This window comes from Nematolebias whitei, chromosome 3 (genome assembly GCF_014905685.2).
Source record: "Nematolebias whitei isolate Nwh7 chromosome 3, NemWhi1, whole genome shotgun sequence".
Taxonomy (NCBI): Eukaryota; Metazoa; Chordata; class Actinopteri; order Cyprinodontiformes; family Rivulidae; genus Nematolebias; species Nematolebias whitei.
The window spans coordinates 17,234,613-17,250,540 of NC_056500.1; the positions used below are offsets into that span (position 1 = coordinate 17,234,613).

At 38.0% G+C, this 15,928-nt stretch overlaps 3 protein-coding genes across 3 annotated transcripts; all 3 read left to right on the forward strand.

Moving 5' to 3' along the window:
* The first annotated feature begins 563 nt into the window (after nucleotides 1-563).
* On the forward strand, nucleotides 564-2,166 carry si:ch211-276k2.2 (receptor-transporting protein 2-like). Its single transcript, XM_037698190.1, has 2 exons — nucleotides 564-712; nucleotides 1,827-2,166. Exons 1-2 carry the CDS (start codon nucleotides 564-566, stop codon nucleotides 2,164-2,166), a joined length of 489 nt encoding a protein of 162 aa, XP_037554118.1.
* A 1,888-nt stretch (nucleotides 2,167-4,054) lies between these two features.
* LOC119430734 (5-hydroxytryptamine receptor 3E-like) lies at nucleotides 4,055-8,424 on the forward strand. Its single transcript, XM_037698207.1, is given in 10 exon segments — nucleotides 4,055-4,081; nucleotides 4,175-4,220; nucleotides 4,760-4,972; nucleotides 5,039-5,142; nucleotides 5,225-5,331; nucleotides 6,787-6,956; nucleotides 7,061-7,224; nucleotides 7,447-7,657; nucleotides 7,824-8,009; nucleotides 8,141-8,424. Coding segments are annotated over 10 exon segments (1,512 nt in total).
* A 2,246-nt stretch (nucleotides 8,425-10,670) lies between these two features.
* Nucleotides 10,671-14,983, forward strand: LOC119407761 (5-hydroxytryptamine receptor 3E-like). Its single transcript, XM_037674579.1, has 6 exons — nucleotides 10,671-10,762; nucleotides 13,417-13,586; nucleotides 13,709-13,872; nucleotides 14,003-14,213; nucleotides 14,398-14,607; nucleotides 14,700-14,983. Exons 1-6 carry the CDS (start codon nucleotides 10,677-10,679, stop codon nucleotides 14,981-14,983), a joined length of 1,125 nt encoding a protein of 374 aa, XP_037530507.1. The 5' UTR covers nucleotides 10,671-10,676.
* The last annotated feature ends 945 nt before the right edge of the window (nucleotides 14,984-15,928 follow it).

Genomic DNA, 15,928 nt, shown 5'->3' on the forward strand with positions numbered 1-15,928 from the left:
CAGGGGGAACAGATTTTCACGGGGGAGCAGAATTTCGCACAAGACCGTTACTTCTTGTATTTGTTACCATAGCGACCACGAATGCTCATTTCCTGTTTCAAAACAAAAGTACCTTTCTCAAGAATGTTTTTATTGTTATTTTTTCAAAATAGGAAGAAAAAAAAAGTATTATAATGAGTTGGCGTATATCTCGTTGTTTTTCCTAATTAGAAGTAATTTATATTTGTTTCTAAGCGGAGAAGGGGCTGGCATGGACTGGCATGTATTTGTAAGGCAAGTTTTAGAAGCAGCATACAACCGTCAGATGTCAGCATTTCAAGCAAAACAACCAGAACATTTTTCATTTTCGTTTCTTCGTGCAGATTCACTTTCATATTTTGGGTACTGTAAACTTGAAACTTAGAGCGTAAGTTTCGTTTTCCTGGGTGCAGTGATGAAAGTTTTTCTCTTGGGGAGGATGAGTCAGCAACACAGTCTTTAAATCAGCTGTGCAGATCAGCTGTTAGAGAGAGCTGTTTCTTCTTCAACCAGCACATTCAGACTTCAGCTTCCACATTCAAAGGATGGACACACAACAGTGGACACGCATTTTCCAGAATCATATAGAGACGCTCAACAAACAAGACATCTGGCAGTTGGAGTTTGATGAAAATATTGATGCTTCTCGTGAGAACTTCGGCTGGGAAAATTACATCAGGAGAACAATTGCAAGGTCAGCATTACTGTTAGAGACCACATCAGCTGAGCTGATGCTTATATTTGTGTACAAACAAGATTAATATCAACTCTGTTGTAATAGCTAAAAAATGTTTCCTCATAAGATTTTTGAATGTGAATTTCCTGCTATTTAGGTGATGTTTATGTTCTTTGATGAGAGGGTTTTTCTACATACAGGCCTACAACAGATTATCATACTTTGTCATTGAAGATATGGAAGTACAGTATGAGTAGGAGATGTTTAATATTACATTTATTTTCTAAAGTAGAGCAGATGGCATTATTGATTTTTTTTGCCATCTAAACTGTGCAGGCTTAATAAATTCCCCTTTAATAAATAAAGCAACTGTACTTTTTTTTTATTTCCAGAGATAATAACTAATTACTCTGACATTTAAAAAAGTTTTGAAGTAAACCATTGTGCCTTGATATTTATCCAGCAGGTCCTGAAATAAAAGTATTTTATTTTAGAAAGCATCCTGTTTGTTCTCATGTGTTACTGTGGAAATGTGTTACAACTGTCATGATGTGAAATTTTGTCTCCCCCCCCCCCCCCCCACCCACACACACACACACACACACACACACTTTTCTTTTCTTGGCTTACATAGCTGCCCACTGCTCCACCTGGGTGTATCTCACGTGTGATGGTTAAATGCAGAGAATTAATTTTACCATTGTATGGGCACATACAATGATGACAATCTCAAACTTCCCCCCTACTCTGACCTTTGACCTGTTTTCACTTGTAATTCATGTCACAGCCTCTTGATGTCCTCAGTTGTCTTGTTTCTAGCTCATCATCTTGCCCCCATCATACCTGTTGCCACTCATCCATCACTTCTCCTTTATAAACTCCTTGCATTTTCAGTCAAGAGTCAAAGCCGATGCTTACCTTATGTCAACTGCTCGTGGTATTTTTACCATTTGGACTTTATATTAAATATTTCACTTTCCATTTTGAAATTAAATAGCACAATAATCAAACCTACTTTGAACTTTCTGGTTTAATTTTGTATTTGAATTAAAAAGTTTTCTTTCAAAGTCACATTCAAGTTCTTCTATAGACACACCTAATCTTACATGATCTTGTGATGTGATTTTTAAAGGTTCAGATGCACCACATGTGGGAGAAGCTGGCCTTCCAACCAGGTCATGGTGATCTTCCTTATGCAGCTGATGAATGGGAAGGGCACTGTAAAGGTCAGACCCTTACGTCAGAACTGCAAGAGATGCCTCCATGCTCCCATGGTGAAACCACTCGTTGAATCAGATGACATCGATACCCTCATGGAGAACCTGATGGAAAAAATCAGAATAAAGTGCTACAAGGAAGAACTTGGTCGAAAATCGAGGCGTCCTAGACATCTCGATGTGAAGAGTCCTCATGAGCCCAAACACTGTGAGGGCTGCAAGATGGGAATCTGTATGAAGACTGAGCTAATTTAACAAAATTATGACATGCATTAAATAAGTTTTATGATATTTACAAATACAACTGGGGGAGTGGTGGCGCAAAGGTTAGAGAGGTGGGCTTGTGATCTGAAGATCGCCGGTTCACGCCCCGGCCCCGACAACATCAAAAATTGTGGGTGGGGTAGGTGAAACACCCACACTTGCCCCCACCCCATGAGCAAGGCCCCTAACCCCACCATGTGCTCCCCAAAACAGGTCTCTCTTGAAAATGAGTTCTCGTGGCTCAATGAGACTAACCTGGATAAATAAAGGCTAAAAAAAAAAAAAAATAGAAAAACAACTGACTCATAATGAAAATCATTTATGATTTATGTGATGAATATTGTTGTTTTACACATAAACTAAATCTAAAATGATCTGATTGCTTTCATGCATGTATTTAAGAGGCTGAATTATCTAACTGTCATCTCGTCAAAATGATATAGAGATGTGCAATAGATGTTTGTTAAAGGGATGTTTCTATGTTGTTTAAGTATTTATATGCGTTGTTTTGAGGAGTCTGACATTATAGGAAGCATATATCAAATAATAAGGACAAAGGGTACATTTCATTCTGCCATAATAATGTTTTTTCCTTAAGTTGCAAAGCCCTAAGCTAATGTTGAGTGTTGTTAAAAATCAAGTGTGCAAAGTTTGGAGCAACTAAATGTATTTATTTCTATTTCACCTATTTATTTCTATTTCTATAAATTACAATCTTTGTTCTCCCTAATTACTTTTTTACTCTGTTTGTTTTTTTGTTTTTAAAGCAGGCATATCGTATCCTGTATGCAAAATAAAATGTCATTTAAATAATTATTATCTTTTGTTTTAAAAACAAAAAAACAAATACATTATATACACCTTAACATTTACAATGAATGCACCATCTACAGTGCAGTCTTTAATGATCTATGATGAACTTTCCATGAATTACTGCTTCAAAAATAAATTGCATATATTGTTTTGCGTTGCCATAAATGTAACATTTAGAAAACCCTGCGTGTTTGCAGACTTGCTTGTTGGTAGATTGTTTGCCCTTTGATGGATAATCATCCTGAATAAAGATCCAAGTCAGAAATGCTTTTGATTTGTTTTTGGTCCCACTTCCTGAAGAAAGAAAGAAGAGACTTCATCTGTTGACAACCTGCCATGATTAGAAAACTTGAAATTTGGAGAAACTAACCTACATATGTACTCTTGCATTTTGCTGGTGCCTTGGCACCTTAAAGGATGAGTCCAGCTTATCCATCAGACCTTCACTGAATTTGTTCATTAAAAATGGGTTAATTTTATGAGCTCTCAAGATCTTTTAAAATCTGATCCTTCAGCTAAAGCTCCAAAATACGATGACACTTCAAACAAAGCATCTCCCTTAATGGAGAGAAACTATATTGTATCATAATGGAGAACTGATAATCCTATCAAACTTGTTATTTGATATGTAAACCCACGGGGTGGCTCACACCAGAGGACACCTGTGTCTCAGCTGGCATCCACTGTATTTGCCTGTGACCAGCGCTGTGTGACTCTGAGACCACTGTGGTCAGGCTTTCACCACCTGCAAGGCACACGCGGAGCTGCATCACGCTAACTGTGGCTTATATTTGTTTCGTAAGAAAACAACGCTCTGCCCTGGCCTCGTCTGCCACATCATTTGACGAGGATTTGTCCACATCACGCTCAGGTTGGGGGGGGGATTTTTTATATCTGAGGCCACCAAAGCTGACTTGGGAGTTGGTTGGTGCAACAGGTGAGTGCAGGTTTTATTGTTCAGTGATGGGTTGTTCGTAGATGATCATCTCTCTTCAACTTTTATAGAAGATGTTTTTTTTATAGCCATGAAAAACTGAACATCTGGTAAAATCCAATTCCAAACATCATGGCTTCCAAGGACAGTAAACTCAAGGTAAAGTCTTTTCCCCTGTATGACATTTTAAGGCTGAGTATGTGTCAGTTTGACATATCTCTTCAATATGTCACATTTTATTTTAATTTCTAGTGGCTGCTTCCATCAGGCGTGATTATATTCATCATGTTCATGCCAGGTGGGATTATTGCGTTTTTATTTTATTTTTTTGCTTGTTTGTTTTACAAACCTTTAAGCATCAGCAAAAATACCCATTTAAAGTTGCAAAATAAATCTAAAATATTTGTATAGCATAATTTTTGAACTTTCTTAAATTAAACTAATATACAGTACAAGCAACTGTGGGTTGGAGCAACTGTGGCTGAGTGGTTAGAGCAGTCGTCCTCCAGTGGGAGAGTTGGGGGTTTGAATCCACCAGCAGTCACATGTTGATGTGTCACTGGGCAAGACAATGAACCCCTCATTACCTCCGATCTGTGTCCCATCGGTGCATGAAAGTGATTTAAAGCACTGAGTAGTTTCCACAGATTCAGATTAGCTTTGTGGAGACCTAGAGTGCTGTATGAATGGGTAAATGAGGACAGGTTGTAGTGTAAAGCACTTTGAGTATCTTGATAAGACATGAATGTATATAAGTACAGTCCATTTACCATTTACTGTACAAGCATAACCACGTTAACACAGTCGGTCTACTTGCTGTCGTTGCTCGTTTGTTAGTTTTGTGCGGCACGATTGAGGTGAACTGCTCCAAACCAGACCAGCCGAGCCTGCTGGCAGCTCTGACTCCTGCCTTCAGCCTGAGCGCCATACGGCCCGTCCTAAACCAAATGACCATAACCAACATCAGCGTATACTTCACTTTGTATGGTATATTAGGAGTGGTATGATCAGCTTCTCTTCTTTTTGAAAATCTTTTTATAAAACAAGATTGTCTTTACTTTTGGTGAAGAATAAAGAGTTCATAGTTTAATGTTGCTGAACTTCATTGCACACTAGTAAGAAACAAAATATCTCGTAACCCTGAGTGTTTTCAGGCTGCTCTTCTTGTCTTACAGGATGAAAAGGCTCAACTTCTGAACACTTACATTTGGCTACATTATGTAGGACGTGCACTTCTCCAGCTTCATGTCTTTCTCATCCGTGTGGTAGATGTATCATCACGTTGTATTTTGCTGATTGCAGTGGTGGATGAATGAGTTTATCAGCTGGGACCCGGACCAGTGTGGTATCAGCAAGATTTCTCTTCCTAAAGAGAAATTTTGGCTTCCGGATATTGTGATCAACGAGTTGTGAGTTGTTTCTTTTAAAGACTGTTGATTGTTCATAAAACCTATCATTTTTGTTTAATACATTTAACACTATAAACCATAAATAAGATAAACATGAAAATAAAGGCGCCCATGTCCAGCAATCACTGTGCGAGGGGCGGGGTACACCTTGGACGGGTTGCAAGTCCATCACAGGGACCTATAGAGACAAATGAGACAAACAACTATTCACTCTCTCACTCACACCTAGGGACAATTTAGAGTTACCAATCAGCCTAACATGCATGTTTTTGGTCTGTGGGAGGAAAGAACATGCAAACTCCACCCAGAATGGCTCCTGGACCAGGATTTGAACCAGGGACCTGCTCGCTGAGAGGCAGCAGCTCTGCCAGTTGCGCCACCGTGCTGCCGCTTAGACATTCATATTATCGTTTAATTTTATACAGATGTTTACGTTCAGTTATTTAAACATGATAACTGTAGTTTAAATTAGGAACGCACGATATTGGATTTTTGGCCGATATCCGATATGTCGATACGTTAAAACTTATTTGGCCAATAACCGATACCGATATTTTTTATATACTTTCCTTTGTCAGAACATAGCCCTCTTATTTAGGCTTACTTGCTCCAAAAAAATGTGTAAAAGCTGTAAGAGCTGGTGACATATTCAGTAACAGTCTTATGTATAGCACTTTAACTTATATTAAATGGAAAGTGTTAAATGTTATTTATTAGCATTAGTCGCCTGCGATGCTGTCTCACTTGTGCAGGCTAGGGTTCTAGCTGCAGTGTGGGATCCTCTGCACTCTTGTGCCAGAAGGATAGCCTTTTTAAGTGCAAAGTGTTTGTCTATCCATTGTGCTGTAACACTACCGGTAATCATGCTAACGGGGCTAACACTGGACGTCCAAATGTCTGTGGTAAAACTCGCCCAGCCAAATGCTATTGGCTATTAGCTTCTTAGTGACGACTTGTAACTCGGGTAAGGTTACGTCAGAAAAATATCTCTGACTGTGGACGATGTAGCGAGGCTGAATGTAGTCCAAAAATCTTTGGAATTCAATAGCCTCAAAAAACCCAAAACTTCCACACCATAACATTTTGACTTCTTCCTCTCCACCATGATCAGATCAGGTAGGTGTGCCGTGCACGTGACGTCATCACATTGTGCTGGCACTGCAGGCATTCTTGTCACTGGGTTGCCATACAAAAACAGCGTCTTATATATCGGTGAGTTATTTTGATAGAATGGATGATGTCCGATATTTAACTTTAACGATAATATCAGCCGATGCCATGCCGATAATATCATGCATCCCTAATTTAAATAATTGTATGTGTTTTTTAAAGGTTCCCCAGTTTAGAACATTCAAATTGTTTTTGCCATCCAAGGAGATGTGTTGACTCATCAGCATCACCGTCTCTGATTAAACATCTTCTCAGTGCACTCATCTGTTTCCTCTGGTTTTGCAGCATGGAGGAAAACAAAGCCCCATCTGTCCCATACGTGTACCTGTACAGTGACGGCAAGGTGCACGACGCTCTGCCTGTCAAAGTGGTGAGCTCCTGCAACCTCAATATCTACACCTTCCCCTTCGACATCCAAAACTGCTCTTTGTCTTTCAACTCCTACATCTACTACGGTGAGTCCCAGCAACATGTTTTAGTTCCCTTACTCAAACCATGTCTCGTGAAGTTATATGTGGTCTTTCACTGAGCTTAGCTCTTCTGATCTTTCTGTTCTCAGCTATGGAAATCAAGATTTTCCTTGGGATATCTGCAGAAGAAATCACAAAGGCCTCCAAGAATGTGATGACCACCATGGGAGAATGGGAGTTATTGGATATCACTGCCCAGAAGTTGATAAATGATGATACAACAGGTCTTTACACGGATGTGCTGGCATTTAATGTGGGTTATCACTCTGCTTGTTTTGTGTTATAAAAATAAACTGGGTTTTCATTTTGAGCACAAAATTCAAGTGTTTATGTAAATTGACAAAAGAAAAATATGTTGCTGTAAAATAAATGTTTCTTCAATTCCAAACAGGCAGAAAGAGTTCAAATGATCTGGGTGATTTAAGTTAAAATGTGTTGTTTCTGACCAAGTTTTTTCTTCTTCTTCTCTCCTCAGATCAGACTGCGCCGCCGTGCCACCATGTACGTGATGAACCTCCTCCTCCCCAGCTGCTTCCTCATCACCGTGGACCTTTTCAGCTTCCTGCTGCCGCCGCAGAGCATAGACCGATCCTCGTTCAAGATGACCCTCATCTTGGGCTACACCGTCTTCCTGCTCATCATGAACGACCTGCTGCCCGTCACCGGAAACACCATCCCTCTCATAAGTCAGTACATGTAGCTGGTAGTGCTGTCTGTGGGAGGAAAAACTATGGGTGCATGTGGGAGCCATTTATATTTGATATTCTTCCTTTACGATATGATATAATTATTTTCAAAGGATGCTACAGATGTTGACCTGGTAATATAAACTAATCTCTCTCTGTGCTCCAGATGTGTTCTTTTCTCTCTGCCTGGCTCTGATGGTGGCCAGCCTTCTGGAAACGATCCTCATCACCAACCTGTTGTGCAATTCAGCTGACTTCTCTCCCGTCCCCGGATGGATTAACGTGCTCGTTCTGAAAGTTCTCGGCTGTCTCGTTTGTATGCCACAAAAGCCTAAAAAAACAGAAGACCCAGGTATACATATAATCTGATTACAATAAATTACATTCATAAATGTGAGACCACAGAAAGTAGCTGAGGATGTAAGGCAATTTTTTTGGTTTTCCCTTTGATTTCTTAAAATTAGTTTATTTGTCTCCAAACAGTAATATCAAGGAGCGGCACTGTGGTGTCAAAAAATGTGCCCCCGGAAATAAAGGGGGCAGCTGAGGATGATAAGGCCCTGCAGGAGCTGAGGAGCCTGAGTAAAGTCCTGCGGGCCATCCGCTGCGAGGTGGATCAGAAGCAGCAGAAAGGGAAGCAGAGCTCCGAGGACTGGGTCCAGGTGGGTTTCATCATTGACCGCCTGCTGTTCGGCCTCTACATCGTCTTCGTATCAGTCAGCTTCATTACCATCATCATTATCTGGGTGAACTCATACAACCAGTAAGCTGCTGTGTTCAAAGGAGCTCCGTTCATCTAGGGGTTCAGATGTTTGTTGCAACTTCTCTGTAAGTTTTTTTTAGAGGATTTTTAAAAACTGATTAATTGTAGCTAAGATATTTATACAATTCATAAACAATAGAGAGAGTTTAAGTGCTGTTTAGAAATATGGTCATGTTATTCTAATGAATTCGCTAAATATTAGATATGGTTTAAAGCTCTGTGTGTATTATTGTGCAACTTTATTTGGAGCAAAACAGTGTCTACCAAATAAAATTACTTGGAAAATTTTAATCAGCTTTTGGTTGAAATGTCTTTCTTTTTTTATGTAAAAACTATAGCTTTAAATGTTGGCTCAACAGAATGTGCAAAAATAAGCAACAAACAGATTGCAGACTTAAGTTGAGCTAACATAATATTAGGTTATACATATTAACAGTTTTCCTAAGCAAAGAATAACAATTAATAGAACCAAATATTAACATTTTTAAAAAGCTCAATAAATTTAAGGATAATTATTATAAATATCTTTCTAGTTCAGCTCTGAGTCAAAGTATAAACATTAATAAATTTTATTAGAAAAAAAACTGCTCCAATTTTAAAGCAATATGCCTCTTCTGAAAAACAACTTCATTGTTAAATATGAATTTCGTTTAATATTTGCTTTTAGACTAATAATTTTTGCTCGTTTGAAAACTTTGACTCAAAACTCAAACCATCCAAAGAAACATTTTATGGTTCTATCCACTAAAATGTGGAATTAAGCAACATCATGTAACTTTATAGCTTATTCTTGACCGAATCAGCACTTGAAATATTGAAATCTTCAATCATTTTTATGCGCAGACATGGTTTTTTTCATTTTTAATCTTGAATTATAAGAATTAAAGTGTGCTAATTAAAATGTTATCCCCTAATTATTTTTTTTAGTATCAAGGTCATACTCGTTGGTTTTATTTGTAGATTTATAATCCAGTTGTTGGATTTTATGTCTGTACTGAAATACAGAACAAAAATAAAATTAATGTCTTCCTGTTCATGCTAAAAGCATCTTGGGGTTAAAAATGTAACCTGAAATTATATATTAGTTTCCTATTGAAACTTTGAGATAATCAGAACTTTTCAGTGCAAGAAAAAAGTATAATTTTTTTTTTATTTATATTTATTTTTTACAAATAGTTCCATCTAAGTCCCATTCTAAGAGCTTTAGAGGACAACCCTCACTCTCAAATTAATTAAGAACCACTGTTGACCCAATGTTGATGTTTTTAGTGCTGCCTGATGAAAGTCAAGCCTTCTAAACATCTAATCATCATCATCTCTCTGCTGATGCTCGGTAAGTACAAGTCCATTTACAACATAGATAGAGATATATTTATATTCTTCTCCTCTCTGTTTGGATTATAGTGAGTTCATTCTCTCACAGTAAACAATGGAAACATCTATTGTGAGAAATGAACATCATTGTTCTCTTGTCATGTTAAAATGTTTGAACAGAAAGAGAATAAATTCATTTTAGGCCCATCAGAGCGTTCAAGACAAATTCGTACTGCATGCATTTACAACATTTTCTATTTCTGGTGCAGATTTTCTGCTCAATAGTTGACATTTTTGTGTGATCCATTTTGAAACTGACTCCTGAAAATTCAGCATTTTTTCATCTTTTCGTTGCTGTGCAGCTTCGTGCAGCTCTGCCACCGTGAACTGCTCTCAGCCTAACCCAACGTCACTGCTGAGTGCTCTCCAGCCAGTTTTTGACTTGAACTCCATTCGTCCTGTTATTAATATGTCATCAACAACCAATGTCACCATCAGCTTCACCCTATTTGGTATTTTGGGAGTGGTAAGAAAACTCCTTTAAAATACAACCGTGTTTACTGTATCTTCACTCATCTTTTTTTTTCCTCTAAATCCAACATTATTCTGTATATAACTGTGATGGATATAGCTAATTTATTGTGTAAAGTTGCAGAAAATTTGTTGGTTCTTTTCTAGGATGAAAAGTCCCAGGTCTTGACAACCTTTATCTGGGAGTCCATAGTAAGTGTTTTCTTAGTAATCAGCTTCACAATGTGTGTTTGTCTCAATCAAAGCATAAAAATCAGAGAAATTCAATTTATTAGACTTGACATGACAAATGAAAAATTCAAAGACCATTTGTGCTGGTGTCAGTCATAAAGTGCCTGTTTAAATAGAAATCTGATGAATGTGTTTATTTGTTTGTTTTTTAATGTGCAGGATTGGAATAATGAATTTACCATGTGGGACGAAGAGGAATGTGGCCTTGAATGGATCGCCGTTCCACGGAAACTGCTCTGGGTGCCAGATATTGTCATTAATGAGTTGTAAGTTCAATTTACTCCATTAAACAAGACAGTTTTTATTTTTGGTCATCTGTTGATTGTCCAGTTTTTTTTTTTGTTTTTTTTTATGTCAAAGTGGTGAAAACTTTACAATAACTAGAAAAATTGCATTTCCTGCAAAAATGCAGTGTGAATACTTATTGCTCAAGAACTTGCTGAAAAACTGCTGAAATTAGCTAAACCATGCTGAAGTTTAGGTGAAATGGAAAAACAAGCCTAAGTTAGTAGAAGAAAGAACACATATTTGCTGAAATAGGTTTAAATAAGCAGAATTGTACAAAAGAAATAGGAAATTAGCTTACAAAAGCTGAAATTAAAAAAACAACAACTTTAAAGTAGCTTAAAAGGCAGAAAAAATCTTAAACTACCAGAAGGAAGTGGAAGGAGCTGCAATGAGCTAAAAAATGTGGAATTAGCTAAATTGAACGCAAAAACAGCTAAAAAGTAGCTGAAACTTAGAAATTTTGGGTGTGCACCTGAACAACAGCCTGAGCTGGGGCAACAACACCACCAACCCGATCAAGAAAGCTCATCAGAGACTCTACGTCCTCAGGCGGATGAGGTGAGCTGGTCTGGGAAGCTCAGTCCTCACCTCCTTCTACAGGTGTGCAGTGGAGAGCATCCTGTGCTCCAGCATCAACGTGTGGCATGGAGGCTGCACAGTTGCAGAAAGAAAAGCTTTGCAGAGAGTGGTGAAGGCTGCACAGAAGTCTTTTGGAGTCAGCCTCCCCACCATTACAGACATTTACATCTCTAGATGCAGGAAGAGAGCCATCTGCATCATGAAGGACCCCACTCACCCAGCACACACACTTTTTGCCGCTCCCCTCAGGCAGGAGGTTAAGGAGCATTAAGTGTAGAACCACTAGACTGAGGAACAGCTTCTACCCTGAAGCTGTTAGACTCATGAATCTCTAACCAGGATTATCACTGTGAAATAAAAAATCACTGTAATACCACTTGATTGTTGATGTGTGCTGTTGACTGTCCATGCTGCTGATCTCATGCTGCTGATATATTTCATGCTGATGTGTTCATGTGTACTCATCTGCTCACACAGACTCATGTTCGTGCTGCTGTTGTTCCTCGTATTGTTTTTGTACTTCTAGTGCTTAGTGTATTTTTAGCTTAGTGTATTACTTAGTTCATATCTTAGATCTTATTACTGGTTTTCTTTACAATTTATACTTTTGTTAGATGTAACTGGGACCCTGTGTACACAATTTTGTTCCACTAAATGTACCACATAAAGTCTGAAAGGGATTCTTTTGCCTCCAAAATTCCTACATGTGTCCAGTTTCACTACTTTTTGTCTGTCTAAGCAGGTCTCACTTCTAAATGAGTCTTCTAGGCTCAATGTGACTTATCTGTCTAAATAAAGGTTGACTGAAAAGGATGTAAATGACATAAAGGAACCTTAACCTTGACCTTGAAATAGCAGAAAAGCAGAAACGAGCAGAAAAAAGCTGAAAGGAGCATAACAAGCTGAATTTAGCAGAAAGAAGTTTATTAGACATAAAGTAGCAGAAATTACAATGAAAAGCTTGAATTTATCTGAAAACAGCTGAAATCGGGCAACAAAAAAAAAAGTGCCAAAAAGGAAGCAGAAGAGGTAGCTCAAGCTTAAATTAGCATAAGAAAGCAGAAAGATCATGTTTGCCCAATTAGGCTGAAAGAAGCAGAAATGAGCACAAAATAGTGGAAATTGTCTGGGAAAAAAAAAAACTGAAATTGGCAACAAAAAAAAAATTGCTGAAAAGGAGCTAAAAAGGCAGAAAGAAGCTTAAATTACCAGAAGGGACATATTATGTTTTTGCTGAATTAGGCTGAAAAAATTTGAAATTAGTGGAAAAAATGTGGAATTAGCTGAAAAAAATTAAATTAGCATAAAAACAGCTTAATAGTAGCTGAAATACCAGTAGTAGAAAAGCTGAAACTTGTAGAAATAAGATGAAAGGATTCTAATAAACTGAAATTAGCATAAAAAAGTTAAAAGAAGCACAAAAATGTTGTAGTTAGTAATAATCTGAAAGGACCACAAAACAGCTGAAAAAAAAAAAAACTGCTGAAACTGGTTGCAAATAGATAGAAAAAAAGTTCAAATTTGCACAAGGAAGCTGAAAGAAGCTGAACCAGAACAAAATGTGAAAGGAGCAGTCAAAGTTGTAAACAGATCTAAAGATTTGAAGAATGTAAAATGAGAAATTCATTTTCTATGAGAAAGAAATGGCAGCAAAGGCTCAATATTTCAAAAAGCTAAAGTTGCACCAATATCAAAAGTCACAGCAGGATTGTCCAGAAAGAGCTGAATGTTTTGATGTATGATTTGATGAAATAGCTTAAAAACTGTGGGTCGAGAATCGCGCAGAAAATTGTACGGAAGAAAAATTGATCACAATAGTGTGAATGCTTCATAAACATTCACACTATTGTGATCTGTGATCTTTGACATTCAGAACTGCACTTTTACCTTCAACAAAATCATGAGATCCATCTCTATCTGCCTGATCGCAGCCACTTTCAGTTTCTATTTTCTGTCCATTGCTTGTCAACAAACTCGTCTTCAAACTGCAGAGATGTATCTATAAAGTATTTTGTTGGAAGATTGATAGTTTTTGCGTTTTGTCGTCCTGCAGCATGGGGCAAAACACCGCCCCAGAGGTCCCGTACACCTACCTTCACTTTAAAGGTGGTGTATATGATCAACAGCCTGTCAAAGTTGTAAGCTCCTGCCGTCTTGACATCTACTTGTTCCCATTTGACATTCAGAACTGCACTTTTACCTTCAACTCTTACATACTCGACAGTAAGTAACTTTTCTTTTTACTCCTGGCTGAAGACAGACTTATGAAGTTTTTGTTGTTATCTGTTTTTTTAATGTTAAACCTCTTCATCTGATCCAGATTACTCATTTTAATTTCCTTTCAGTGGATGCCATACAACTGTATTCTGGAAATTCAGCAAAGGAAATACTTCAAGCATCAAAAGAGGCAATGGCGACCATGGGTGAATGGGAATTAGTTGGAATCACATCAGACCTTAAAACGATCAGACCTATGGATGGGTCTGCTTATCAGGAGCTTCATTTCTATGTAAGACCCTGTAATAATATGTAACCATTATAGTTTTCCATGTTACTCAACTATACCCAGTGAAAATTATGTGGTTGTATACCTGACCTGTCAGATTATCCATGCTCTGTGTGTGAAACCTTCGCTGCAGATCTCGGTCCGCCGCCAACCTGTCATGTACGTTGTGAACCTCCTGATCCCCAGCTGTTTCCTCATCACAGTGGACCTCTTCAGTTTTATGCTGCCTGCACAAAACATTGACCGGTCCTTGTTCAAGATGACCCTGATCCTGGGCTACACCGTCTTCCTGCTCAGCACCAACGACCTGCTGCCCATCACTGGAAACACCATACCGCTCATAAGTCAGTTGACAAGAACTCATATAATTTATTTTCCACTTTATTTCTTCCTGTAGCCATTTTGTACCTTTACATTTTTGTCTGACTACAGATCCGCCTTTAATAAGCCTAATTTTTCAACAAATAAAAAAGACGTTTGAAGTGTTTGTAAGCAAAATGACTTATTAAAAAACTGTCATTGTCCCAGATGTGTTCCTGTCGCTGTGCCTGTCCATGATGGTTACCAGTCTGCTGGAGACTGTCTTCATTACCAATCTTTTGTGTGGTTCTGCTCACTATACTCCACCTCCTCGCTGGATCAGGGTGTTAGTTCTTCATTTCTTGGGTCGGCTAGTTGGACTTCCTTCCAAACCCACTGAATTAGAAGACACAGTGATCCAAAATCCTGATGCACAAGGTTGTTCAGTTGTTTGTTGGTTTAATTCGCTGCATTGTCTTGATTTAAACTGGTAGACGTGATATCCTCCGCCTTTTCTTTTTCTGCAACAGAAATGAATGATTTCTCTCAAGTGGCCAAAGCGAATGAGACTTCAGAGCAGAAGGAGCTGCTGAATGGAGACATGATGGTGCAGGTGTTGAAGGAGCTGAGTGGAGACCTCCAAGCCATCCACCATCAGGTCATACATGAGCTAAAAGGAGGCCGCAGCTCCGAGGAGTGGATCCAGGTCGGTCTCATCATCGACCGCCTGTTGTTCATCCTCTATATAATCTTTATAACAGTCAGCTTCATCACCATCATCATCATCTGGGTGAAGTCATACAACAGCATCTGATTAATTTATTTTCATTTTTAACGATCCTTATTCCATCCGGACTCTGCTTTGATGTTTTTTTTTTCTTGAATTTAAAATCATCTTGTTGGAAATAATATCCAAACAGATTTGATTTGCACAACTTCTCTGCAAGTTTCTACACAGTGATAGGTCTGCAACAGAGAGAAAGCAAGCAGAATTATGTGATTTGTTTCACAACTTCCACCTGTTAAGTTGTTGCTTCACATCACCTGCTCATACCCTTAACGAGAAGCCAAAGGAATGATCTTTAAAGCATCCACTAAAGGGTTTGGGTTTTTAATAAGTGCTACCACATTTCATTTTTATTTTTATTCAAACTTTATTTATATAGGTTAGTCTCATTCAGCCACGCAGACTCATTTTCAATTTTCAAATGGTCAAAAACTTAATTTAATGGGCTTTAATGTCTACTTAAAGAGATGAAGCATGTAGCGCTGAAAAAATGTTAAGACACCTTTAGCATGTAAAATATATTAAAATATATTTTGTCTAAGCTCACTTTACTCATTAAACTAAAAAGAACTCAAAACACAATCTCATTTCTGTGAGAACCATTACTGTTATATTCTTTCTGATACTCCCTAAGTTTATGTATTACATGACAACCCAGGTGCCATTTGATGCAGTTCAATCATATTCTTCTTTTTTTTTTTTACAGTGACAGAATTCACAGAAACTTGATTTGAAAATAACAAACCTGAAGCAACTGTTCCTTTGTGTACCTCAGAAATAAATAAATAAAATAAACACAAGTTGGGCTTTTTTTGTTGCTTTAATCAATCAGAGATAACTTGTGTAGCCAATTAATGTTATGTGATTTAGTTTGACTATCATATATAAAATGTGTACTTCTTCAAAGTCCTACTAGCTTCTTAAAACACAGCCCTGTAGTGAACATGTCGGGTCCCTTTGACTTACACTCAA